The following is a 25,747-nucleotide window of genomic DNA, read 5'->3' on the forward strand; positions in this document are numbered from 1 at the left end:
CAGAGTTACAAAGTTTATTTTATAATACAACTATACACACACACACACACACACACACACACACACACACACACACACACACACACACACACACACACACACACACACACACACACAGCTTATGAAAGGGGTCATATTTTCACACACACACACGCACGCACACGCTGAAAGGGGTCATATTTTCTATAAATCAACTTATTATGAAATTGCACTTAGGTGTTTTGTAAAAAATAATAGCAACAGATGAATAAAATAATTAATTGTGTCATTTTCTAAAAAAAAAAAAAAAGTTTTTAATGTCCTAAGGCAAGAATATTTGTTGGATTTGTGCAATAAAAAGAGTCAATCCCCATCTGACTGTAGTTATGAGTTTGATGATCAACTTGACAAATGGGAATATAAGTTCTAAAAAGACTCCCATTTCTCCAAAACATCTGGACTTGAAGGTTGTATTCCCTCATTATTGAGAGTCTCCGTAAGCTCTGTTGTATAATAACATTCGCATGACCAAGAACAGCTGTAGAATTCCAGTTCTCTGCAGAGAGAAAAAAAATAAAAATAAAAATCAATTGCACCTGTCCCTATCCAGACAGTTCTATTTAGCTGCTTTATCATCCGGTCTACAGAGAGAACGCAGATGAAAAACACATGCTGCTGTCCGGGCCGCCACCCGCAGCTTTGGACCTGCTTCAGAGGAGAGGACGGAGTATGTGATGGTCCTGTTGCCGGCAGTTAACACATGCTGAACACTCGGCTGTGTGATAAATGCAGTGTGTGAGACGGGGGTTTTGCCACAAGGGAACACACACACCTTCAGAGCTGGCTGGGGAGGGGTGAGGGGGCAAGACTTTTACGTCACTTTGATTCCTGTGTGCCAAATATGAGAAGAATTTCCCACTGTTCATCACACTGATCTTGTTTTTGACCTGGTCTCCAGTGACTCAAGCAAGGACAGTGTGCCTAATACTAATTTAAACACATCTTTTCACGTGCACATTGCTGGACGTTTTTTTTTTTTTTTTTTTTTTTTTTTTTTTTACAGCATACAATGAAAGCAGCTCCCACTCGACTTGGCTGCGGTTGTGACACACACGAAACATGTGGGCACAGCACAGTGGTCCAGCATTCCCCCCCCCTCCCCCTCCAATAACGAGTCCTATTAAACGTATGGCTCCTGAAGGCACGGCTGGCCTCAATCCGATCTCCTCCTTTTCCGTCCTCCGAGTGTACGTCTGAGTGCGTGTGTCAGTCAGTGGCAGCCACACGCTCGGACTACCATGTTGCGATATTTCTTCAGGATGACGTTGGAGCTGTCGTCGAAATACAGCACGGAGATGCCGTGGAGCTGAGTGGGGGCGCAACACGGCTTCGGGACCGAGTCTGGGTTTATGAAGTGAACCTGCAAGAGAAAAGGAATTAATAAAAGAAGATAAACGTTGCAGTTTCCCCTCCAATCAGGAATCAATATTGTTCCAGTGCATCAGTGTAAATGTGCTACACAGTTAACCAGACAAATAAAGTAGAAAGTATATGATTGTGTAGAAAATAATGTTACCGGTTGATTATTTTGTAATCACAGCATGTCCCAAAGGGTTTTATTCCTCTTACACCACAGAAATGTGAAATTTTAATTCAAACATTTTGTAATTTATTAAAGAATGACATACTTTTTTTTTTTTTTTTTTTAAACGTTTATAGTTACATTTAACATTATGGAATGTCCACAAAATAGGTTATATCCTGCAATCACTTACATTAAGACAGCTATAAACAGCTGTTCCCTCACCAGCCTAGAGTTCTCTCTCTCTTGAAGTTAATAAGATAATATATGCAGCTTGTAATGGCACCGATAAACCAGAAATCGCAAAGCCCTCCGTCTAGAAGACGGCTATGGCAGTTACAGCTTTACGTCTTACAACGTGCCAACACTGGAGACTCCTTCCAAAAAACTTCATCATTTCAATGAATACATGTTTAATAAATAAATAAACAAAATAATAATAATAATAATAATGTCCCTGTGCAAGTTGTTACTATAGAAACTATTGTTATCAGAACAAGCACATTAATATAAACTTGTGATCTGAATTGTTATAGAAAATTAAAATCAACACCTTTTGACGAATCAGAATGGAGAATTCAACTCCACCATGGTACGATGAATAATGAAATAATGAATATACTCAACAGCTGATTGTAAATATTTGAGCACGAATAGATGCATTGTTATGAAGTGCTGGGCATCAGCAAGAACAGTTCGTGCAGCATTGCTGTGTAGATTATGTAATACACCCTGCGGTGAACTTACCAGCGTCTGCACGATGGCGTGGTTGGTGGCGTTCATGTAGGAATTTAAAGGGAAGGCACACTCGCCCTCGCAGTAGTATGCAGCATAGCCTTCTGGGGCAATAATCCAGTCCTGGATACACAGGGAGAGATGGAGAAAGATTGTGAAGGAAGAAAATAAAGAAAGGGATGGGGGGGGAAAGAAAAAAGAAAAAAAAAAGGGGGGGGGGACATGTGTTGTTCTCTCTGAGAGAGAGATTTTTCAAGTCTTTCATTATACCTGCCATCCCAGTTCTCTGAAGCTGACATACAGCTCATGTTTCTTGCAGCCCTGTTTTGGGTCCACGCTGACGTTCTCTGTCAAATAAATAATAATAATAATCATTAAAAAAATAATAATAATAATAAAAAAATAATAATAATAATTCACATTTTAAAAAAAGATTAATTGTGTGGACCTCCACTCCATAATCATTCATCTACAAAACTTTTAGCATCGTTACATAACCAACAGTACTGTAGTGTATTCAATTTATTCAAACTACCATAAAATACGCTACCTGCAGCCTCTGCCAACCTCAGGGCCTCCTGGCTGGAAGGCGGTGTATGTTTAGGAGTCTTTGGGCGGTTCTGGTTCCTCTGTTTGTGTCCGGGAGCTGAGCGGACACTGCGCAAACGGACGCCCGTAGCTCTAAAGAACGCCACAATGAATGGCTGCTTGTTCTGGGGTCCTTGGTTGCCCACCAGCCCTGCAACCCTGGGGTTCACACGGTCACCTGTAGGGGAAAACGGAGAAAGACAAAACCATTCAGCTAACTTTTCAGAGCAGGCATTAAAATAAATAAATTAATAAATAAATAAACAAACAAATAAACAAAAAGAAAGAAGACAATAAAATTATAGCATATTGAAACCAGGAAGAGGAGGAGAAAGAGGAGGAGGAGAAAATGGACCCACCATCTGCACTCTCCAGAACAAGCAACAGGCCCAGGTTCTGACCCGGGTGCAAAATCCAGTGGTTACTGGTAGCTGTGAGATCAAAAACCAGCCAGCCCTCTTCTGCAGCCCAAATCACTCGCGAGTCCAGCAAGAACAGATCTGAATCCCTGCCAGGAACACACACGCAAACATATATGAATTTATAAACGTGTCGGTCAAAGGCAACACATATTCTGTGTTCAAAAGCTTTTCATTTTGTATGGTATTATAAATATGCATAAATATTTACATTCACACTGATTCCTTTAGCCAAATAGACTTGCAATTCAGAGATCATATTATCCAAGCAATTACGGGTCAGGGGCTTTGCACAAATGTAATATATTATTCTACCCTTAATCCTTTCCTGCCTTAGAACATGCATCCATCAAATTTTTTGCACTGCTTATCTTACACAGGGCCACAGGGGAGCCTGGGGCCTATCCCAGGGAACTCGGGGAACAAGAAGGGGGGGGACACCCTGGACGGGGTTCCAACCCATCGCACACGTTCACACACACCAAGGACATTTTGGAAATGCCGAGTAGCTTACAACACATGTCTTTGGACTGGGGGAGGAAACCGGAGTACCCAGAGGAAACCCCAAAAGCATGGGGAGAACATGGAAACTCAACGCACACAGGACAGAGGCGGGAATCAAACCCCCCCAACTTTGGAGGTATGAGGCAAATTTACTAACCACTAAGCCACCGTGCCTCACACCGTCCACTGGCTAGGCCGCCATAAGAAAGACTCAGGCCCCCGGCCCCCGCCAGGCGATGGAGACTTCCGTACACCACATTTCACTGTGCCCACGAGGGGACAGGGGATTCGGCACTGGGCTCTTCCTTCTTCAATTGCCGCTACTGAGGGAATCCTGGTTAGTTTCTTTCGATCCACTTACTAAATATGCTTAAATTCAGCAGGTTGTCTCGTCTGATCTGAAGTCGTGTGCCCTCTGACTCGTGTGCGCATTGGACTCCCTGGTCCGTGTTTCCAGACGGGTCGGTCGGGTGGCTGGCGTGTTGAACTCTCTCTTCAAAGTTATTTTCAACTTTCCCTTACGGTACTTGTTCGCCATCAGTTTCATGCCGGTATTTAACCTTAGACGGAGTTTACCACCTGCTTTGGGCTGCATTCCCAATAAACATATTTACATAAATATATAAAGTGGAAATAGATTGAAATTTCCAATTTGAGCAGATGTATTTTACTGGAATTACATTCATACAGTGACGTACTTTTGTAACGTATGTTAGTCAAAAATATTTCCTGTTTGAGAAACTTCCATCCATTCGGTTTCCATGCCGCTTATCCTACACAGGATCACAGGGAGCCTGGAACCCATCATGGAGAACTTGGGGCACAAGGTGGGGACACCCTGGCCAACCCATGACATTCACACACCCATTTACACACCACAGACAATCTGGAAATGCCTACTACTCAGGTCTTTGGACTGGGGGAGGAAATCAGAGTACTCGGAGGAACCCCTGAAGTACAGGGAGAACATACAAACTCCAAAGAGGTGGGATTCAAACCCCCAAGGTGCGAGGTAAACGTGTTAACCACTACACCACCCTGTTTGAGAGACTTTTAAAAAAAATTTTTTTTAAATGTACCGGTTGTGTTGGCACAAAAGACACCTACATCATCTACACTATATGGCCAAAACATCTGACCATCACATCCATACATGCTTTTTAAACATGCCATTCCAGATTTAATCCCCCTTTGCTGTTATAATAACCTCTACTCTTCTGGGAAAGCTTTCCACTAGATTTCAGAGTATGGCTGTGGGGATTTGTGATCATTCAGCTACTGGGTAGATCAGATCAGGCACTGATGATGGCTGAGGAGGTCATACTAAGATATCCTATACAATTGTGTTCATGCTTTGTGGAAACAGTTAGGGGAAGAACCGCATACGGGTGTCATGGTCAGGTGTCCACATAGCGTACCGTCTATTCATTTCATATTCCTTTTTGTGTGACAGGAAAAAAAAAAAAAAGCCTTGTCATACCACGACTGCAGAACTACAATTAACAGGACCTGAAGTCATGCACAACCTATGTCCTGGTTCCCAAAAAACCCCCCACAATGATTCTAATCACTAGAAGCTTTCATGACTTATATATGACTAGTAAATACGTGTGTCTGGGGAGTTGTGATGCCTTTGTGTCATCAACAAAATAAAGCAGAAAACATCACAAAAGTCAAAGTCGACAGGCCAGAGCCTGCCCTCTGCATCTCGTCCCAGATCAACCTCGTTAAATTGGGACGTCTCTTATCACAGATTAAAATTCCTCTCTGATTCAGGAGAGATACTGGAGCAGATCTGAGGAACAAATGGCATGGTTGCGGGTCGGGTTTCAGCCCCCCGGGGGGCACTGGGCAGACGGCGTCTGTCTGCATGACGCGTCTGCATCACAAAAGGTGTACGAGCGATGATTCACATTGCCAGAGGGGTGATAAGGAGGTTGAGCTTGGAGTTGATGTAGAGTGTGTGTGAGTGAAAGGGAAAAAAAAAAAAAAACAGCTAGAAAGAACTGAGAACATGCTGCTCAGAAGAAACACTGGGATCAGACTGGAGATATGGCTGGAGATGAAAAGACAGGCTATGCAAGTGTAGATGGTGGAGATAGACGCCCATCTCTCCTGCTCAAGCCTCTACAGCTCAATAACTGACAGTAATGGCTTTGTAATGGCCGACGTGCTAACAGCTGTGCTGTAAATCAGCTGCAGGAATTCAGTGGGAGACCTGGCACAGGACACCTACCATCGGGCAGGCCCATCAATGTGTGTGCATGTGCATGTGTGCGTGTGTGTGTGCGCGTTTTCAGACCCAGACTGAGTGGGCGGCAGCACATGTTTCATCTCGCACAGTTCACCCAGTCCTTCTCTCATGCTTTCACACTAAACTCTAATAAAACTCTAACACACCACAGCTGCAGGCTGACTTCACACACTGGGTCGACTATCCAGGACAAGAAGAAGACAAACAAACATCCAATTGGAAAAAGCAGCATCACAAACAGGTTGGATATAATCTAAACACACACAAAAGTTCACAGTCCACAGCTGCGTGGTTACCTGTCATCGTATTCCCGGAGCACTTGATACACACTGACGTGAAATGTCTCGTTTTCGTAACGTTCGTGCACGAAGTCCTTGTAGACACGGAATTCGGCGGCCGTCACGGCTTCTCCCTCGGGAATGCGGGACAGATCAAATCGGTGGAACTGGTGGAACATATGTGGGTCTTCGTCAGGTTCAACTAGGAATAGAGAAACACACGGACACACGACAACGGTTATTTTCTACCAATAAGCTTTGGATGGGTAGAGCTTCCTATAAATGGTTTTACTTCCAGAGAAATTTTTTTTTGTAGGGTTCAATGTAGAACCTATAAGGGTTCCCCAAAGAGACAAACCAAATGTTCTCTAATACAGGCAGACTTCTTATTTTTCCCACATAAGTTCTCCAAATTCTTATATTATATATATATATATATATATATATATATATATATATATATATATATATATATATATATATATATATAAAGTTCCTTTGGAGTTTTTCGAGTGGTCTAATTTTCTCAAAAAGGTTTAACTTGGAAACTTTTCAGAAATGAAAACTCGTCATAGGGAACCAGACCGACAAAATTGGAAAAATGGAACATTTTCTAAGTGGGTACGCGAGACATTGGTTTTCTAATAAAATATACAGTGTTACAATTTATAATAAAGCATTCCTCAAGGGTTCTTTGAATGGTTGGATGAAGAATTTTCTCAGGTGTTATCTACTTTTTTTTTTTTTACCTTTTCTGAAATGTAAAAACTTTCCTGTCAAGTTCTACATAGAACCTGTTCCAGAGAAACAAACCAAAAGATGGAATTTTTTAAAGAGTGTATAAGGGAAAATGGCTTCTGACTTTAAATTTACAGTCATTATTTCATTAAAGCATATTTGGATGGTTACTCGTTCTAGCTTTCTAAAAAAAACAAAACAAATAAATATTTTTTTTGGTGCTATAGAACATATTTTCTAATTGGTACTGGGGGAAATGGCTTTTTGATAAGGGTTTTTTCCTTATAAGGAATTTCCTTAAGGGTTGTTTAGATGGCTAGCTTTAACAGGGCTCTACTCAAAACGTTTTCTGAAAAGGGAAACACTATAGGGTTCTACCTAGAACATCAAACAAGCTTTTGTGGTTCTAGATGGTCAACACCCATAATCTACGCACAATGCAAAACGAATGATAAAAATCTTGCAATACAAGTCTTAAATATGCAGTTATTTAAGGTTTAAAAAAAAAAAGAAAGAAGAAGAAAAAAAAAAACAAAAAAGAAAAGTGTGATTTCACCAAAACTCCAAAAACTTTTTAGGTGCTCAAAAGTGTCAAAACTATCCTGAACCAGAACTAGACATGTTTCTCGGATACACGCTGCAAGGACAAGTAATAGAAGTGATGAGACAACATGTCAGCATGCGACAAAATACAGCAACTAGGAGAATCTCCAGAAGAATGAAGATTTGTTGTTTATCGTGTAAATATGATGCAACATTAAGTGTAGCATGTTTACAAACTTCACGCTTTTTTGCTGTTTCCAGAACGATCACGGCCATCGAAGCATGTACAAAAATTCCTGCAACGTTTTGGACTTGTGTAAAAACAAAACGTCATGGAAAGACTCTGGTTCGCCGGTCGTCCTGCAGTGCCTCTGGTATAAAACAAGCTTTCGTAAACACAGGTTTTCAAAGTGCTGGCCAAAGAAACTTGCATTTGAACCAATCAGTGATATTCAGTGAGACAAGTTCCACCCCTAGTCCATGGTTTGGGGGATAGGGGAAAAAAAAAAAAAAAAAAAAAAAAAAAAGTACTGTAGCTGTGGAAGTGGAAACACAGTGCACGCTTCTTAAGCCAGCGGATGTAATTGTCTCAGTTGCCTCGATTCACTCATCCGTGTGTCCTCGTTCCATTCTGAATATCTAGGCCAAACCACACATCACACACCACACACAACTCTGAACAGAAGTCCTCTCGTAAAAAGAAAGACCGCACTGTCAGAATGGCTGAGCAATCGCACGCAGAACTAACGCTTGATTGGTGCGCCCACATCACTGCGGCCAAAAAAGAAATGTTTGCTTCCATAAGCCGAGTCGGATCTCAGGCCCACATGAATTATGGGAACATAGTTTGGGAGGGGTGAAGGGAGGGGGAGAGGGGGTGGTTGAGCCTGGCTATGGGCTCAAATCACACACATGTGTGACCACAAGAAAAGCTCTGTAAAAAGGCCTGGCCCGGAACCTAGCGGTGCCCCATCTGCACAGACACACATATACTGTACACACACACTTTCCGCTTTCTTCCTCATGCACACGCATAGATTAATGCACAGGTTACTTGGGAGTCGTAAGTAGTAGCCCTTATGGCCTTTATTATCCCTTGCTAATCCGCCAGTGACCTTGACTGCACTCCCCACCAACATCCTGGTCTCATTCGTGAAAGTGCAAAAAATAACCTCCTTGAAAGGGCCTCCGACAGCGTTCCCCGTCCCAAATTGGGCCAAATTCTCCAAGGCATCATGAACCGCAATTTTAGAGCAACAGGAACTGGATTAAAATTCTCCCTTCCCTCAACCGCTCGACTTATTACGATGGATGTTAGTCTGCTGAATATTTCCACGTCATCCGAACATGACGCATGGAGGAAGGAGGCTGAGATTTAAACATTTACTTTTTCTCAGAAATAAAAATATACCATGACGAGGCACGACTGTTTACGATCGACCGTTTCGTTTCTCATTTCTAAAGCAGCATCGTGTCCAGATGTCTTCACAAACGCAAATGAATCTCTCGATGTTTCGTTCTTGGAGTACTTTGCAGAAGGAGGTGTAGAAGGACACTCCGTGATGTTTGTCACATTTAGTCAACAGGATGACCTTTTATGAGTATGTTTATCCACACACCCTACAAAGCAGCAAAACCCATCAATGAAAGGGGGAAAAAAAAAAAACCTCCAGTGTATATGTGAGTAAGTGACTTTGTTGAGGAAAATCCATGATTTCAGAATGAACCCTTGGCAGATGTTGGCCGAGTGTCGTCCCCACCCCGGGCCGGCTGAGATCCTCTCAGACTTTCCAGCATGTGGCACAAGCTCAACCTTTCCTGGAGGTTTCTGGGAAATTGTTTTCTCAGTGCTACACAATCCGTTTATCCTGGGGGTGGAAAGCACCCTGCTTTTCTGGTGCAAAAGGTGAAAGGCAACACCTAGAGAGTGTTTTTACAACACGCGTTCAAAAACAAAGAACTGGACGTGAGTCAAGGCAACTCGAGGTTGTAATCCTAGTTCATTTACCAACAACACGAGAGAAGACAGGAACAGATCACCACTTCATTGAGCTTTACAAGGTGAAGTTTTTGGAAGGAGACATTTATTTAACATGCTTGGAAGGAGTCCCCAGTGTCGGATGTTGCACTTTACAGTGTTACTGACTGTCTTATTAACTTCACAATACAACAAAGGGAACAGTTTATAACTGCTAGAATGTAAGCAATAATAGGAACTAACTTGTTTTATGGACGTTCCATACAACCATAAACAAACAAAACGTGGTATAAAGGTAAATAAATTGTTAGCACTGGCAAACCGCTGCTGTCGTTGGCTACTTTCCTTCAAGAGCACGCCTAAGTGTTTCATTCCTTACATACAGGATAAAAAGCAGTTCAATGTCAGCATCTTCTCATTGTCCACGGCTCTTTAGAAACGATCTTTATAAAAAAAAAAAAAAAAAAGCAGACTCTCTTTCAATCCTTGCAAACCTAGACTGATTTAAGGGACTTAAGCCACATTTAAAGGACCTAGCCACTGGTTTAGACACTGAACCATTTTGTTAGTAGATGTGGCATTTCCCAAATGCATGACGCGATGTCTTCAAGTAATGTAAATGTTTCTGGAAATTTCTGCCCACCGTACAAATATAAATATTACGTAATTTATAAAAAAAATAATAATTTTAAACATGTAGCACATACAGTATTGCATTAACTCATAACACATCACTAATTCAGCACTACAACAACCACTTGCACTATTTATGTTAACGGTGGCCATGTAAAAATTTAAACACTTGAATTGTTGTGACAAAATAACGTCCAGCCCCTGGTTCCTGACGTCACTAGTGCTCAGTTCCAGACCAGCTGCATTTTAGTACTGGAACTGAGCTGACAAGAAATGAATTTGAAGTGGGGAACAGATCAGGTACTAGTACCAGTACTGCATCCGTATAAAAGAAGTAGTTCTGTGTATTTTTGGTTTTACGTATCATCAGCAACGAAACCGTAAGTCCTTCTTGGAGTATCTTGAACCGGTACCAAAAACTATTTTTAAAAATAAATAAATAAATAAAAGTAGTAGGTTGCTGATGGAAAAGGCACAGTTCCAGTTTTCTGATGCCAGGTTCCGGTGCTTTGTGCAAAGGAAAAAGGCCTGTAAAGTGTGTCTGTGTATGCGCGCGTGTGTGTGTGTGTGTGTGTGCTGGTGGGGGTCAGTCAATAATGATGACAACCATGATTACTGCTGCTTTTTTACACACATCCTGCCTGCATGTGCTGCCACGTATGACATCATAGCCTACAGAACGGCCGCAATGCACGTGCTCAAATTGTTTCCATCATCGCGCAATAATGAACATGCATAGCCAGCGGTGAGTGAAAACGGGAGGGGGGAAATAAGCTCTCTCGAAGTCGGGCGCATACTGAAGGCAGAGAGTCATTTATTTCACCGCAATTGAACACTGGAAAGAAAAGCGCCGGCATTTTGTGGAGGCAATAATTGCTGGTAAGGGTTTGCTGTGTTTATGTTAAAGGCCATTAGGCACAAAGATCAGCGTTCAGATATGCGGACTGCTCCTTGCACGCACACACACAGGCACGCACAGACACACACACCCCTCAACACTTCGCTCGTAGCCCACAGGTTCATACGATGAGAAATTACAGTGCCGGGTAAACATGCTAATTAACATCAACGCTCAACAATTATAACAGCAGGGTTTCAGCACACCATACACATCAAGTTTAAACTGCTTCCAGTGTTCGCTGTGATAAAAGCAGAAAGAATTTCATCTCAAAATGTTTATTGCTAAACGGTAGAGTGAGCATCACGGTCTTTACCAGTTAAGATGTACTTAACTATACAATTCCAGATGTGGAGATGGTTACGCTTTAGTTGTATGGTTTTTTTTGTTGTTGTTGTTGCTTATGCCTTCCTACCGTGATACAGAAAAATTTCAGCTTTTCTGCTTTTTCAGACAAAGCAGCGGTGAGACCAAATGCAAAACGCAAACCAATTCACCGAAGGGGAAAGGACGCGGGGCATGAAAGATGCATTCGATTGCAAACTAGTAACTGAAAATTCCAAACTTGAGCTAGGGAAAACCCCCAAACCCTCGACTTGGAATTCCTCCTTGGAAACTCGGTACGGTCTCCTGCGTGGCGGAGTTCAAAACGAGACATCCAAACAACACGGCTGCTCACAGCCTCAACGGTAAACAAAGTAGCACTACGTCACTTTTAAAGGAGTCATGTGATATGCTTTAGCTTTAGAGTAAGTATTAGCTTTAGATCAGTCGACATGCAAACGTATTCGCTCGTTAAAGCAACAACATCGCCTATACAGTTTGCGGTTTTGAGGAGGTAAATGTGCCAAGGTTGTAGCTGGTACACACAGGGGTTGAAAAGGATGTATTTCTGGAGTTCTGCCTTCCCATCCATTTCTGAACAACATCAAACACAGAATTATCTATGAGAACTTTGAAATCACAAGCCTCAGTGTTGCGAGCCAATAGAAAACAAGATAGCGGTACTAACCCTAACCCTAGAGGTACAACTCATTGGTTGGCATTCGTTGGTATTAATAAATATTGGTATTATTAAATAGCCATCACAACAGACTTATCTTGCTGCTTGGTGCAAAAATCGGGGGAGAAAAGCCAATGAACCAGAAAACCATCACACTCTAGAGTTTTAGGACTTTCTTCTGAGCTGTGTTGGTACGTCAGCAATGCTTTAGAGCATAATCATTAATTAAATACTTTAACGTTTTTATTTTACGTAATAGGAATTTAATTACTCAGAGGATTTTGATGCTCTCAACCATAGAAACATTTATGTGGTGGTGTTGTAAGATTATTCAAAACCACAGTAAAAAAAATTTTATAAGTAAAAATACATTTTCCTACAAATCTTTGCAGAATCTTTTAAACGAACAACACTTTAAAAGAGGGCATTGGCTTTCTGAGAATTATATTCGGAGGAATAATCGGATTTCAGCGTTACTTGGCCGAGCTTGCTTATCAGCATAAACATTTGGAGCGTGACTGCTTCTCCACAGAGTTACACCGAGCTGCAGGGATTCACTCTGTTGTAACCTTTTCTTTTTTTAGGGGAGGGTGGGGGGATAAACTATTGCAACACAAGTTCAGGTGCTTACACTGGTCTTCTCAGGCACGCTTAAGACAGAACTATATAAAACAAGCGCGTTTTAATGCGACATCAAACTTCATGTTTGATTGCTTGCTAAACTAAAATAAAAATTAAAAATACATGACTGATAATCACAACGCGCAAAGAACGGTCTGAAACTAAAATGGGAGAGAGTAACCTGATCTCACACGTAGCAAATCTCCAGAGCGAAAACAATAATCGCTGGAGTTTATACAAGTAAAAACCAAAATTAACACCCAAAAAAAAAAAAAAAAAGTTCCAAGCCCACCTGGTAACCCTAGCCGTAACCATTCATTACTTGTAACTAACTGAAAAAGGATCGTGTTGAAGAGGCAGCCGTGTGTTAACGGTAAGAAAGAACAGATTGCAGACGCTCTTTCCTTTCCAGAGAACAGCTGGCTCTTGCTGAGAAAAAAAAACAAAACCCCTCAGACACATCTGCAGCAATCCATGGCACATTCCCAGGTAAAACACAAGCTGGGAAAAATGAACGCCGACCGGTTCCAAGCAGAAGCTTCGACGCTGCTCTACAGCTGGTGTGCTGGATGGAGTCAGCTTCCCAGGTTCTATCAGACGTGAAGTTTTGGTCTTCTGACTGCAAGGTCTACGAGAGATTTGTATTGACTTATTCACTTCTTTACCATTAAAGTGATTTTGCTGCAAAACAGGAAACATTTTAAAACCCATTAACGTGGTGAACTGCTATATTGTACGGTTACAGTACTATTTATATTGTTGTACTGACTCAACGCTGTATCCTGTACAATGGATCACCTCATTTCTCTCCCTCTGTATTTATCTCAATTTATCTTCGGAACCACTAATTGTTGACTAGTTGAAAATAAAAGGGCAAAAAATATCAGCTTTCGCATTTTTGCATCTGAGCATTTTTCAAACTGAACCTGCCGAAGTGCTCAAATATTAGCAACAAGCGCAAGAAACGCACATGCTACAAAAAAACAAAGCTCGGAGGTATGCATCTTAACTCTCTCCCTAGTAGCTGTGGTTCTGTGGGAAGGAAATACTTTTAATACAGTCATTTAGGGTGGTCCTGGATTGAACACAGGCCTGCCTGCCTCAACACACATCTCAACAAGAGGAGGAAATTATCCTGTCAATCAACAGCACAACATGGAGAATAAAAACATTGATCCTGAACGAAGCCTAGGCCGTTTTTAAAGACTTTCTCCCCCCGCTGTGGATTCCTTATAAGCTCACATCATATCCGTGTCTCAACGGTAACATGTTTTTTGGGGGTTTTTTTTAAAGGGATTACACAAGTGACATCTGGCTCTGCTAACAAAGCTGAACTTTTTCAGAGGCCACTGTGCACCATTGAAAGAGATTTGGACTGAAACATTAAGTTCTTTGCTCTGAGGCATGAAATGAAATTACCACAAAAAAAAAAGGCTTGTGGATAAAAGGAAGGGAGGACAGAGAGGGGAAGGAGACTCGTGTCCACTACAGGAATGCTCCCTCGCTACACAGAAACACAGGCAATGCTATAGTTTCCAAAGGAAACAAAGGCAGAATTCAGCTTTGATAAGTTCAGTAATGTCCAGGGAAGTCCCCGGTCATGCTCACAGCTCTCTGAATACACGCAGACCTTCTTCATTATCCACACACAAACCTGTGATCACTCGCAAGCCAAGCCTACTATTACTACTAATAATACTTATAAGAATACTTATTAGTACTATTGCAACAATACTATCTTTCAACAGTCACTGTTTATCCCATCTTGCTCCCACTCGTACAAAAAAAAACAACAAAAAAAAAAAACCCACACACTTGAGGGTCTCCCAAACTGGTCTTTATCTCTTAACAGCTTTATCTTACCCCTGTGAGGTCAAAAATGCCTTCTCAAATTTTAGTCATGCCAGACTAAGCCTTGTGAAAAGCCCTCTTCACAGCACAGATTTGGATTCTCGAAATGGCAAACCATTACCTTCGAACAAAAGAAAAATTCTTCGTTTTACAGCCTTCTAAGAGGCATGGAAAGCAGCCATGTGAACCGTCTGGTGAAAAAAAGAGAAGAAAAAGAAAACGAGCCATTACAGTGTATATTGACATACCAGAATGTCTTTTGGGATCCAAACAGATCTATATCATCTCATGAAACAGCTCTGGGAGACAGTGCTGCACGGCAATGTCCTCTGCTTTCTGTTGTAGTTTACTTTCCTAATGAAACTTGAGCTTAAGCCTTAAGTGCAGATGTTGTAGTGCCTCATGTTGACCTTCAGAGACTTTTTTTTTTAACTCCCACAGACCAAGTTAAGATCTAACGCTCGCTCGTTTGCCCTCATGATTTAGAATCACGTTATGCAAAAAAAACAAAAAAAAAACAAAAAAAAACACACACATATACATATTTATATATTTTTATATATATATTTATATATATTTATATATCCTGCATATTTTATACAAAATATTCATGTAATCTTATAGCCCAAGTCGGAGTGCACTGGTTTAAATACCAGCTGCCAGATAATAAACAAAACAAAACAACAAAAAAAGAATAATTAGCTCCAGGCACGACAGCTTTATTTTTATTTTTTGCTTTAATTTAAAGGTTATGTTTTCCAGGCCAAATGTTTAAAGTAACACCCACAATATTATCAAAAACAGTCGTTAGGAGGGTGTGGCGATGCTTCTTCTCCAAAGGAGACAATAACAGTTGATGTCAGTGTTTATATCATGTTATGAGTGTGCGTAAAGTGCGTAAAGTTACATTTGGAAGAGTATCATGTAATAAACAGTTGCGTTATGAAATCTTGGAGAACAGGACAGATCCAAACGTTTAGCTGTGCAAACAAACACAAAAACACTTCATTCTCAAACCTTGGAGACAAAAATCCTGCACTCACCCATATTGACGAAGCTCATCACCATGTCGGCGTCGCTCAGATAGCGCTGGTCCCGTCGTGTCGGTGCAGATGGTGGAGCAGGAGCCAGAACCGGAGCCGCGGCAGCGCGAGAGAAACCGGAAGCAGCGGGTTCCAGCGCCGCGTTGTACAGCTCCAGCATGTAGATGGGCGCCGCCGTGCGCCGCTCCGGAGAGTGAGGACGCGGCCGCCGGGGCAAGCCGAGCACGGACAGGATCTCTCTCTGCACTTCCCGGCGCTCCTGACTGCGCAGAGCTCGGTGCACGAAAGCCGAGCTCAAGTCGCTCTCCATCGTGAAGTTTGCGACGACCAAAACGGCGCAGCAGCACCACCAAGAGCACCACCACACCGCCATCATCCCCAACTGCGGCATGCTGGAAGTTCGGGTCCTGTGTCTGTGCAACAGCTCAGATCTTCAATTCAGTTAGTTAGGTCCTAACTTTCTCTCTCTCTCTCTCTCTCTTCTCTCTCTCTCTCTCTCTCTCGGTCCTCAGTCGTCTCTGTGGCTCCTCGGTCCTTCCCTCCTGTCCTGACACGATGCGCTGCCGGTTGCGCTCCACTGAGCGCAGACTTTAAGGAGCGCGCTGCACCTCGGGGGTGGAGCTTATCAGTGATGAAAGGGGGTGTGGTCAAAATGGGAGTGGATTAGGGGGGGTTGGAAGAAAACAGAACAGAATATCTTTATTGTCATTGAACAAGTACAACAAAAACTTGGTTTGTTACTTCTTTATTAGATGGTAATATAAGAAATAAGAAATAAATCATACAATAAAAAAGTATATGGAATATAACCCTGTCCAGGGTGTACCCCGCCTTGTACCTGATGATCCCTGGGATAGGCTCCAGGTTCCCCATGACCCTGAAAAGGATAGGCGGCATAGAAGATGGATGGATGGATGGATGGATATGGAATATATGAAAGTACTCGAACAGCAAGGAGAATTCTAGTTTTCGCTATACACTGAAGACATTTGGGTTTGAGATCAAAAGATGAAGATGAGAAATTTGGGTGGTCTGCCATCAAAGGTGCCACATTCTAAATATCATGAAATAAAAGCTGAAATTCTGATCTCTCGTCTCATATCCGTCGTTCAATCTCAAACCCGAACGTATTCAGCGTAGAGCAAAACAAAAGAATTGGCTTTGCTGTTCCAATACTTTCAGAGAGGACTGTATATCCTGTATGTGCAACTGTAGCAATGAAGTAATATTCTAGGCAGTATAAACAGTGTTTGGCAGTAATAGTGCAACAGCTCTGATGTACAAAGCAGCAACAAGACCAGTAGAGTATGGGACTGTACAGTGCTGGGAAAAAGTATTCGCCTGTATTTCCTGTCTTCTGTTTTTGTGTATATCTCAAACTAAATAGTTTTAGATCCTCAAACGAAATACAACATAAAACATAAAAAGGAATCCTGAGTAAACACACAATACAGTTTTTATTTTTATTTTTTTAATTGAAGCAAAAAAAAAAAAAGAAGTTATTTAACATCTATCCACCATTATGTGAAAAACTAATTGCCACCTGAAATTTTAAATCAGGTCGTGCCACCTTTAGCGGTAATAACTTCAACCAAATGCTTCCGATTACTGGAGATCAGTCTTTCACGGCGCTGTGGTGGAATTTTGGCCCACTATTCTTTGCAGAACTGCTTTAGTTCAGCAAATTGTAGGGTTTTCGGGCATGAACTGCCTGCCACAGCATCTCAATTAGTTCAAGTCAGTACTTTGACTAGGCCACTCCAAAACTTTAATTTAGCTTCTATTGAGTCATTCAGAGATGGATTTACTTCTATGCTTTGGATTATTGTCTTGCTGCATAATGCAGTGCGCTTCAACTTACAGACTGAAGACCGGACATTCTCCTTTAGGATTTTCTGGTACGGAGCAGAATTCATATTTCCCTCAATTACTGCAAGTTGTCCAGGCCCTGAAGCAGCAAAGCATCCCCACACCATCACACTTCCACCACCACGCTTGACCGTAGATATGATGATCTTTTTGTGGACTTTTGCCAGATGTAACTGGGGTTACATCTGGCAGGGGTCCCCCCTGTCTTCCAAACAGTTCCACTTTTGACTCATCAATCCACGGAACATTCTCCCAAAAGGTGATCATCAAGGTGTGTTTTGGCAAAATTCAGACGAGGCTTAGCGTTCTTCTGGGTTAGCAGTGGTTTTCACCTCAACATTCTTCCATGGATGCTATTTTTGCCCAGTGTCTTTCTGATAGTGGAGTCATGAACAATGACCTTTAGTGATGCAAGAGACGCCTGTAGTTTCTTTGATGTTATCCTTGGCTCTTTTGTGACTTTCTGGATGAGTTGTCACTGTGCTCTTGGAGAACTTTTGGAAGGTCAGCCACTTCTGGGAATGTTCACTACTGTACAGAGTTTTTTTTTCCATTTGGAGATAATGGTTCTCGCTGTGGTTCTTTGGAGTCCCAGAGCATTTGAAATAATTTTACCCATATGTGGTTCTTCCCCAAACTGTTTCTACAAACTTGGAAGCATACAATTGCCTTTGTATGCTGCAGCATTACATTGTATTTCACTGGAACTAAGAGGCCCCAAACATGTTCCAACATGACAATGCCCCTGTGCACAAAGCAAGCTCCATGAAGACATGGTTTGCCAAGGTTGGAACAGAAGAAATCGAGTGTCCTGCACAGAGCCCTGACCTCAACCCCACTGAACACCTTTGGGTTGAACTGGAATGCTGACTGCACCCCAGGCCTCCTCACCCTGACTTCACTAATGCTCTTGTGGTTGAGTGGGCCCAAAATATCCCAAAGCCACATTCCAAAATCTATCAGAAAGCGTTCAGAGAAGAGTGGAAGGTATTATAATATTACCAAGGATGGACTCAATCTGTAATAGGATGTTAAAAAAAATCACATCTATGTGTGATGGTCAGGTGTTTACAAACCTCTGGCCATATAATGCATGTTAGAAATGTTAAACATTAATTCAGTTTGTTAAACCCCACCAGATTCTATTTAGATTCCTACAACAGTGGGTTTTCCTTTCAGAAAAAGTAGACTCAATTTGGAAATGCAACCTGTTTAGAAAGCTAGAACCAAAGAATACCTGAGGAAACCTTAATCTTTCCTAGAAATTTCAACAAACTTCCTTGACACTGCGCTGCCACTGCTACATAGATGAGGTGGGTCATATTGTATATTTTTCCACCTTGACATACTTTGTCAGGTACAAGAACAAATAGTTGTTGTTTTTTGTGTGTGTGTGTATAAGTTTGTTTGTGTTTTGTTTTTGGTATTTGTAGCCTATGGACAATTTATACAGTTGAACTAATGGTGGGTTTCTTATTGAAAGGACAGCTATAATTGAAATGACACGTAGTCTTTATTTCAAATGAAAATGTTTATGTCGTGTAAATGGTTGCAGTACTAGTACCTTTTTTTCCCCGCACATCGTACAAGAATTCTTTGCTTGTGACTTTGATTGTACTCATAATGTGGTGTGCTCAATCAGGGTCGATTAACTGCAAAGACAGCCGACGAAAACGTCCTTGTCAGAAATTTTTCATTAAAATCTCAGAGCTGCTATAATGCTTGTCTAAAAGCAATCAATAGGATTACGCAAACATTCACTGGACAGCTACAAATATGGTAGCGTCAATGAGGAAACACAAATGCAAAATCCTAATGGACAGAATAAAATATGCTTATTACCTCAAGCTCACTTCGAAGGATGTTTATGTTTACATGAGCCTGTTTTCTGATTGTTGATGTAAGCAGAACATATTCATTTTCTTTGTTCGTGGGTCTATTGTTAGAGTATCCTTATCGTTATCGCATAGTCCCATAGTCTGGGTTAACACCAAGGCACTGTTTAAACAGCAGTCTGGGTTTTGTTTTGTAGCATAGCCGGTGTGTGTCTCGAACCCTCATTGCCCTCCCCCTTCCCTCATGAGACCCAAATGCCCCATTCCATAGTCCATATGTTTTAGCTTCGGCGCTGCCTGCAGGACACCTTCTACCCTGCAGAGTTCACTTTGAACACAACCTGCTCTAATGTTCAGAGGCCCCTGAAGACCTTGCTTACCTATATCCCATGTGATCAGAGTTTTTAAAGGTGCTGGCGCTAAACTCTCCAGGAAGGGAAAGTAACTAAGACACATTCGGGTACAGCAGGGGTGTTCAACTTTAGTGCTCTGTCTTAAATCACATACTACAGCTATAATACTTAAAAGTGTTTTCTATGTAGACTCTAGCACCCAGATGATTAGAATGTAAAACATACTGTAGGTTATGCAGGTTTCTACATGAAAGGTTAATTACATTCGAAGGCTAACGATTTTGTACACTGATGTTAAATGATGTTAAAATGCATCCAATGTAAATAATTTAGTGCAGTGTTGTCAGCGCTATTCAGAGAAAGGTAGTTAATGCGTGCCCAGAAAAGTTGCTAGAGGTCATCAGATTATGTCACAGAGCAGTTCATTGCACTGTCATGATCATTTGCATATCAAAAAGTGTCATACGAAGAAGGAATTTCTGAACAAGAAAGAAGTACACTGCCCTCCATTAATATTGGCATCCTTGGTAAATATGAGCAAAGAAGGCTGTGAAAAATTGTCTTTATTGTTTAACCTTTTGATCTTTTGTTCAAAAAAATCACAAAAATACTCTACTCTCATGGATATCAAACAATATTAGTGGAGGGCACTGTATTTACAAAATAGAGTCAAACTAGCTATTTACATATTTACAAAATAGTCTAACCTACCATTTACATATTTACAAAGTACTATAATTTCTACCAAGGACACAGACAAAAAGAAGAGGTGGTAGTGAGTAGCTGGGAAATAGACATGGAATAGAGGAATAGACAGGAAACGGATACAGACTGCAAGTAACTCACTTTTATTACTTGTAGACATCACCAAGAACAATGATTGGTCATTGGTAAAAAATAGTGATCAGTGATTGGTCATTGGTAAAAATGATGTACAGTGACTGGTCATTAGTAAACAATAGTGATCATAGGGATCAGTGATTGGTCGTTGATAAAAAATAGTGATCATTGATTGGTCATTGATAAAATGGTGATCAGTGATTGGTCATTGGTAAAAATAGTGATCTGATTCAGTGATTGATTCATCGACTCGCACAAATGCAACTCAGGCTTTACTTAAGTAATTTAACCAGCGGATGTTATGTGAGCTGGAGAACTGCAATGCATGACGGTTGCTATTGTCTGCATAAAAAGTCACTAGATTTATCATTAGGCTTTTTTGAAATAAAGTTGCTCATCGGGTCTAAAAAACTCATGAAAGTTGGCACCACAGGTTCAACGTTAATTGACATCAGTTCACTTACTCAACCAACAATGTTTGCTGTACTATGTGTATTTTTCAGTTTTTAATCTAAAGCTCGAAGGCGAATCTCTAGAATCTGCCACAAGCCCTCGCTTGCAATTATATACACTACACTAAATGTATACTCAAAAATAATCTCAAATAGTACACAAATATGTCATTTGAGAGAGTTTATGGTTCCCCCAACTGACCTGATACTCATGATGGGTTTGATCATTAACTGATCAACTGGCTCAATCAACAGGTTTGTTGGATTTAGGGAAAGGTTTAATCTTGGGAGAGTAATGGGTGCCCAGGATAGGAGTTGAGAAACCTTGCACTAACACACTTAAAGACCTGGTCATTAACCGATAAGTTGAATCAGGTGTGTTTGAGCAGGGACGGCACTTAAAGGTGGTTCACGCCGAGCCTTGACGATTCGCTTAGAGGCTTTTTCCATCAGATTGTTTACACCATGCCATTTGTGTCGGTGTACTATAACTTTATAGTAAAGAAGCTTGAGCTATATAGGCTAAAAATAAGTTACGTAACCAAGTCGTGTTTTGTGTCTAAAGTTTGCTTCTTTAGTGAATAATGTACATTGCAGAAGTTTATGTCACCCAAAAAAGTTGTAAAGTTCATTTTGGCTGAACTATTCCTTTAATCTGGTTTCGTCTCCATAACTCTCAGAACGGCCAATGAAAAGCTTCGCCACTGCTTTCATTCCGATCCAGCACTGACCCGGCTTAGCCTCCGACAAGTGATGACAAGCCTCTAATTGTCCTTTGTCCCGTTATGGGGACGCGGCAAAGATCACAAGTGACATCTCCAGTGCTCTGCTGCTTCCCACCTGCTGTGCCTGCACCCCGTTTCCCACTGCCACGGCGACCGTAGCCTAGAGACAGCAACCTGGCAATCATCGCCGCCCTCATTCCTCTTCCGGAACAGGTCTAAAGGTCAAATGTGTCCCACACCCTGGTTAGCTCATGCACGCTGTGAGCTCACCATCATCTATCTCTGCCTCGCATTTAGTTCTTCACCAAACGATCGTTTTGAAGCACAGGGTTTCTCACGGCGCTACACTCGTCTGCTTTATTCGACTCTTTATTTGAGCTGCACGGATGAGATTTTCTGTTTTGGTAAAGAACGCGTATGAGGAATCCTTGATCAGAAGAACGCAAATAATTAAACCGAGAATAGAAGTGACACATTTATCTCTTGATCTATAAGTAATACAATCATTTGTGTGGATTAATCACTCTTGATCACAGTCGCCCTTTTCACACATGGATGATCTAGGACTTAGTGTCCTAAAGCTTAAATTAATAGTTGGTATGAAAATTAAACAAGACATGTTTAGTGTCTGAAGTTAGGTAGGCATCTTTAATTTTGCATTGGAACTAATGATGAGTAAACAGTAACATTATTGTTACTACCCTGAAGCAGAATATTTTCATATAAATGCACGAAACGTGAAACTCTTACACCACAGCAATTTGCCAACAAATTAAAAAAATTATAATTATTTAATAATGAAGATGATGTTGTGGAATCTTGTGAAACAGGTTAGTTCCTGTTAACACTTAGATTATAGCAACTATAAACTACTGGTCCCTCACTATCCTCTCTTTTTTTCTCTTTCGTGACTTTAAGAAGACAAAAAAAACCCCTCGGATGTCATGTTATCAAGAAACCGCAAGGCAACATGTCCTACAGCTTTACCTCTAACTTTTACAAAGCCCAGACACTGGAGACTCATTACAAAAATCATCTCCTGATATAAATCACCACCAAATTGACATTAACACATGTTTTTAATGGAAAGCGTTCGCCATGCAAGTCTCCCTGTAAACTATAGAAATGATAACGTATTAATGGAAGCCCATTTCTGCCACAGAGAAAAACAATTTGAAAAGGTAACTGCGACTAGATCTCGCAATTCTGACTTTTTTCCCCTCACAATTGCGACTTCATATTGCACAATTTTTACTTTATTTCTGGCAATTCTGAGTTTATGTCTCACAATTCTGACTTTTTTTTCAACGCAATTTATACATCCACTTGACATTTAGTGAGTTACAAAGAACAGGCTAAATAGGATATATAAGAACAACACTCATGAGCTAGTCAAGACAAGGAAAACCAGACAATAGCACACATTGGTTATCTAAAGTTAGTCACCTTTCAGGTACTGTGTCAAGTGGATGTCTAAATTGCCATTAAAAAAAAAGTCAGAAGTGTGAGATGCAAACTCTAAATTGCAAGACAAAAGTGAGAATTGTGAGGAAAAAAAGGGAGAATTATGAGAGGTAAACTCCAAATTGCGAGAAAAATGTCAGAGATGCGAGAGGTAAACTAAAAATTGCGAGAAAAAAAGTCAGAATTGCGAGCAATTCTAATACATAAAGTCGCAGTTACCTTTAAGAAAAAACAACATTTCTTCATGCCAGAAACGGACTTCCACATATATTAGAATGAGCGCATTAATGTAAATAATGTAACCGGCACTAGTCAGAGCTGCTGTTGTAGAAAATTGATCAACACTCTCTGACCAATCAGAATCGAGAATTCAACAACACTGAGGTAGTTAATTTAATAAATGGTTATTCTTAACAAATGGTATTACCTTGCTAAGTTTAAAGGCGGGTGTGTCATGACGTACACACGAAGTTTATAAGAGGCTAAACCGAAGGCTATACACTTCCCTTAGTTTTTAGCACAAAACTAAAGAACCGTCCTTCAGAAACTGACATGTCTTGACTGATTGATTGCATATTGGTTACGTGATTCCACAAGCTCAATTTAATATAAAATAAATATCAAACAGGACAATGTTAACCTGAAACAGAAATAAGTGTGTAGTAGCTCAACAGCAACAGTAAGTAGTATAATATACTAAGCACTTGTAATTATACTATAATAAGGTTAATGATATACATTTGCAAAGAAAATATTTATATATAGAATCCTATAACTGGTGGTTTTCCTTTTAGAAATGGTTCCAAGTAGAACCTCTTTAGGAAAAAAAACCCATTGAGGAACATTTATTTTTAATGTACAGAAAGAAATCATTCTTAGGTTTGACCCTTTAAGATAACACTTAAAAGTTTTATGTAGAAGCAGACAGGGTTCAGGTAGAACCCTTTAAGAAAGCAAAGAATCCTTAAATATACCAAGAACTGACCAAGAACTGACTCTGCTTTCCAATCCATGTGGTGTACATATCAATGCATTAAAGACCTACTGAAAAACCACATCTGGTGTTAAAACAGTAGCTGTTCGTTTGTAGTTTCTTGTGTTTGAGGTGCAGCACTCTGACGTGGAGAAAGAACGGGGGAAGGAATCATCGCCGTCTGCTTCTCTTTATCAAAGGCTAATCCCTCATTCATGCTGGGAGCGTGTGAACTACAACACAAAGAGCTTACACACACCCTAGGCATGCCAACATCACAAATACAGCACAGGCCAGGTGTTAATGCTCACACAGCTAGGTGCTAATTGGTCTATAGGGAGGTGCAATGATGCGTGCACGTAGGTGGGTGTGATTTAATTTGAGGTGGCTTATCAAAAAATGCTGAAAATGGTTTGTTAAAATGGTGCGTTTTAAATTCATATGAACAAAATGTATTTATTCTTAGGGAATATGCTGTTTTTACAGAATTGTATGTATGTATATATGTATGTATGCATGTATTTATTTGCCTACCAGCGACATTTAATCAGTTTAACCGTTACTCCAGTAAGTCCATTTCTGCACGTTCTATTATTATTATTTATTATTATTATTATTATTATTGCCTGTGGCAGTGTTGTGAACAGAAACTGGTACTCATGAGTACTTTTTCTTAGTTTGTTCCCTTAATTTTGCACATATCAATGATGTTTTTTGCACATGAACATTCCTTCACACTAAACCAAGACTTTGTTTTGTTTTTGCACTGATATCTGTGTACTGTGTGTGATCAGATATGATTAATATGTGAAATTATAAATACATTTCCTACAATCTCAACCTGGTCTACACTGCCACCTAGTGCGTATTTCTCGTTTTAGTGTATTGCCCAGAGATATTGGATCGGATCATTCCCCGCCGTCTACTCTAACACACTCTGAAAAGTGAGTCAGATCATTTGACTCGCTAATAAAGAGTCGACTCTTTGACCACCCAACCGGCTCATTGGCATTTTCAATAAACCGGGCAAAGTGCTGAATCTTACTCTACCTTCTAACTGTCAAAATAACTCTGCATCTTACACAATCTATTTAAACTACTGTGAAATCAGCAATGGGCTCTAGACGTTCACCTAAAAGAGCCGACTCAAAGATCCGACTCATTCGCAAACGACACATCACTGCAAAGTTGGAAAAACATCCTGTACTGAAAAGCTCATGAGCTAGCAACAAGCTAGCCAGCTAACATTCGTGATGTATTTACATCTGATAGCAATAAACCGTATGATTAATGCTAGAGATTTAACCAAATAACATGTCTGTTTGTGAATCTAAAGTAAATACTATTATAATCTTATTTAAAAGTAGAGAATGGTACTTTATTTACTGCTGATGGTGTGAGCAGCCATGCTGATATGACGTCACGAGCTGAACTCGGAGTTGAGAAGACCTTCCCGGCTTCCAAGCTGAGGGGATATTTCTTTGGTTTTGTCTAGTCTGTGGTCTGGACTCCAGTCTATGGTCTGAAATTATTTTGGTTGAAAATAGCGGAAACACCGCGTCACGTACATGGCGCATGCGCACTGCGCG

At 40.8% G+C, this 25,747-nt stretch overlaps 1 protein-coding gene across 2 annotated transcripts; it reads right to left on the reverse strand.

The window, feature by feature from the left end:
* On the reverse strand, positions 1-25,692 carry bmp7a (bone morphogenetic protein 7a). Of its 2 annotated transcripts, none has more exons than XM_053652799.1 (8): positions 25,545-25,692; positions 15,648-16,268; positions 6,358-6,541; positions 3,244-3,392; positions 2,847-3,062; positions 2,567-2,643; positions 2,309-2,419; positions 1-1,399 (listed from the first exon to the last, which is right to left on the reverse strand). In XM_053652799.1, exons 2-8 carry the CDS (start codon positions 16,036-16,038, stop codon positions 1,250-1,252), a joined length of 1,278 nt encoding a protein of 425 aa, XP_053508774.1. In that variant the 5' UTR covers positions 16,039-16,268; positions 25,545-25,692; the 3' UTR covers positions 1-1,249. The 2 variants fall into 2 exon arrangements, with proteins under 2 accessions (XP_053508774.1, XP_053508775.1); XM_053652800.1 differs by having other exon boundaries at positions 25,536-25,692.
* Positions 25,693-25,747: the final 55 nt, after the last annotated feature.

The sequence above is a fragment of the Ictalurus furcatus genome, chromosome 21 (genome assembly GCF_023375685.1).
Source record: "Ictalurus furcatus strain D&B chromosome 21, Billie_1.0, whole genome shotgun sequence".
In the NCBI taxonomy this organism is placed as follows: domain Eukaryota; kingdom Metazoa; phylum Chordata; class Actinopteri; order Siluriformes; family Ictaluridae; genus Ictalurus; species Ictalurus furcatus.

Bases quoted from the DNA above. Each gene is read 5' to 3' on its own strand.
- bmp7a (XM_053652799.1), bottom strand. From the start codon at position 16,038: ATGCCGCAGTTGGGGATGATGGCGGTGTGGTGGTGCTCTTGGTGGTGC. The intron at 6,542-15,647 runs GTGAGTGCAGGA...CTCTATTCCTAG, and splicing joins GATGAGCTTCGTCAATATGG to TTGAACCTGACGAAGACCCA. The intron at 2,420-2,566 runs GTATAATGAAAG...CTGTGTATCCAG, and splicing joins TCAGAGAACTGGGATGGCAG to GACTGGATTATTGCCCCAGA.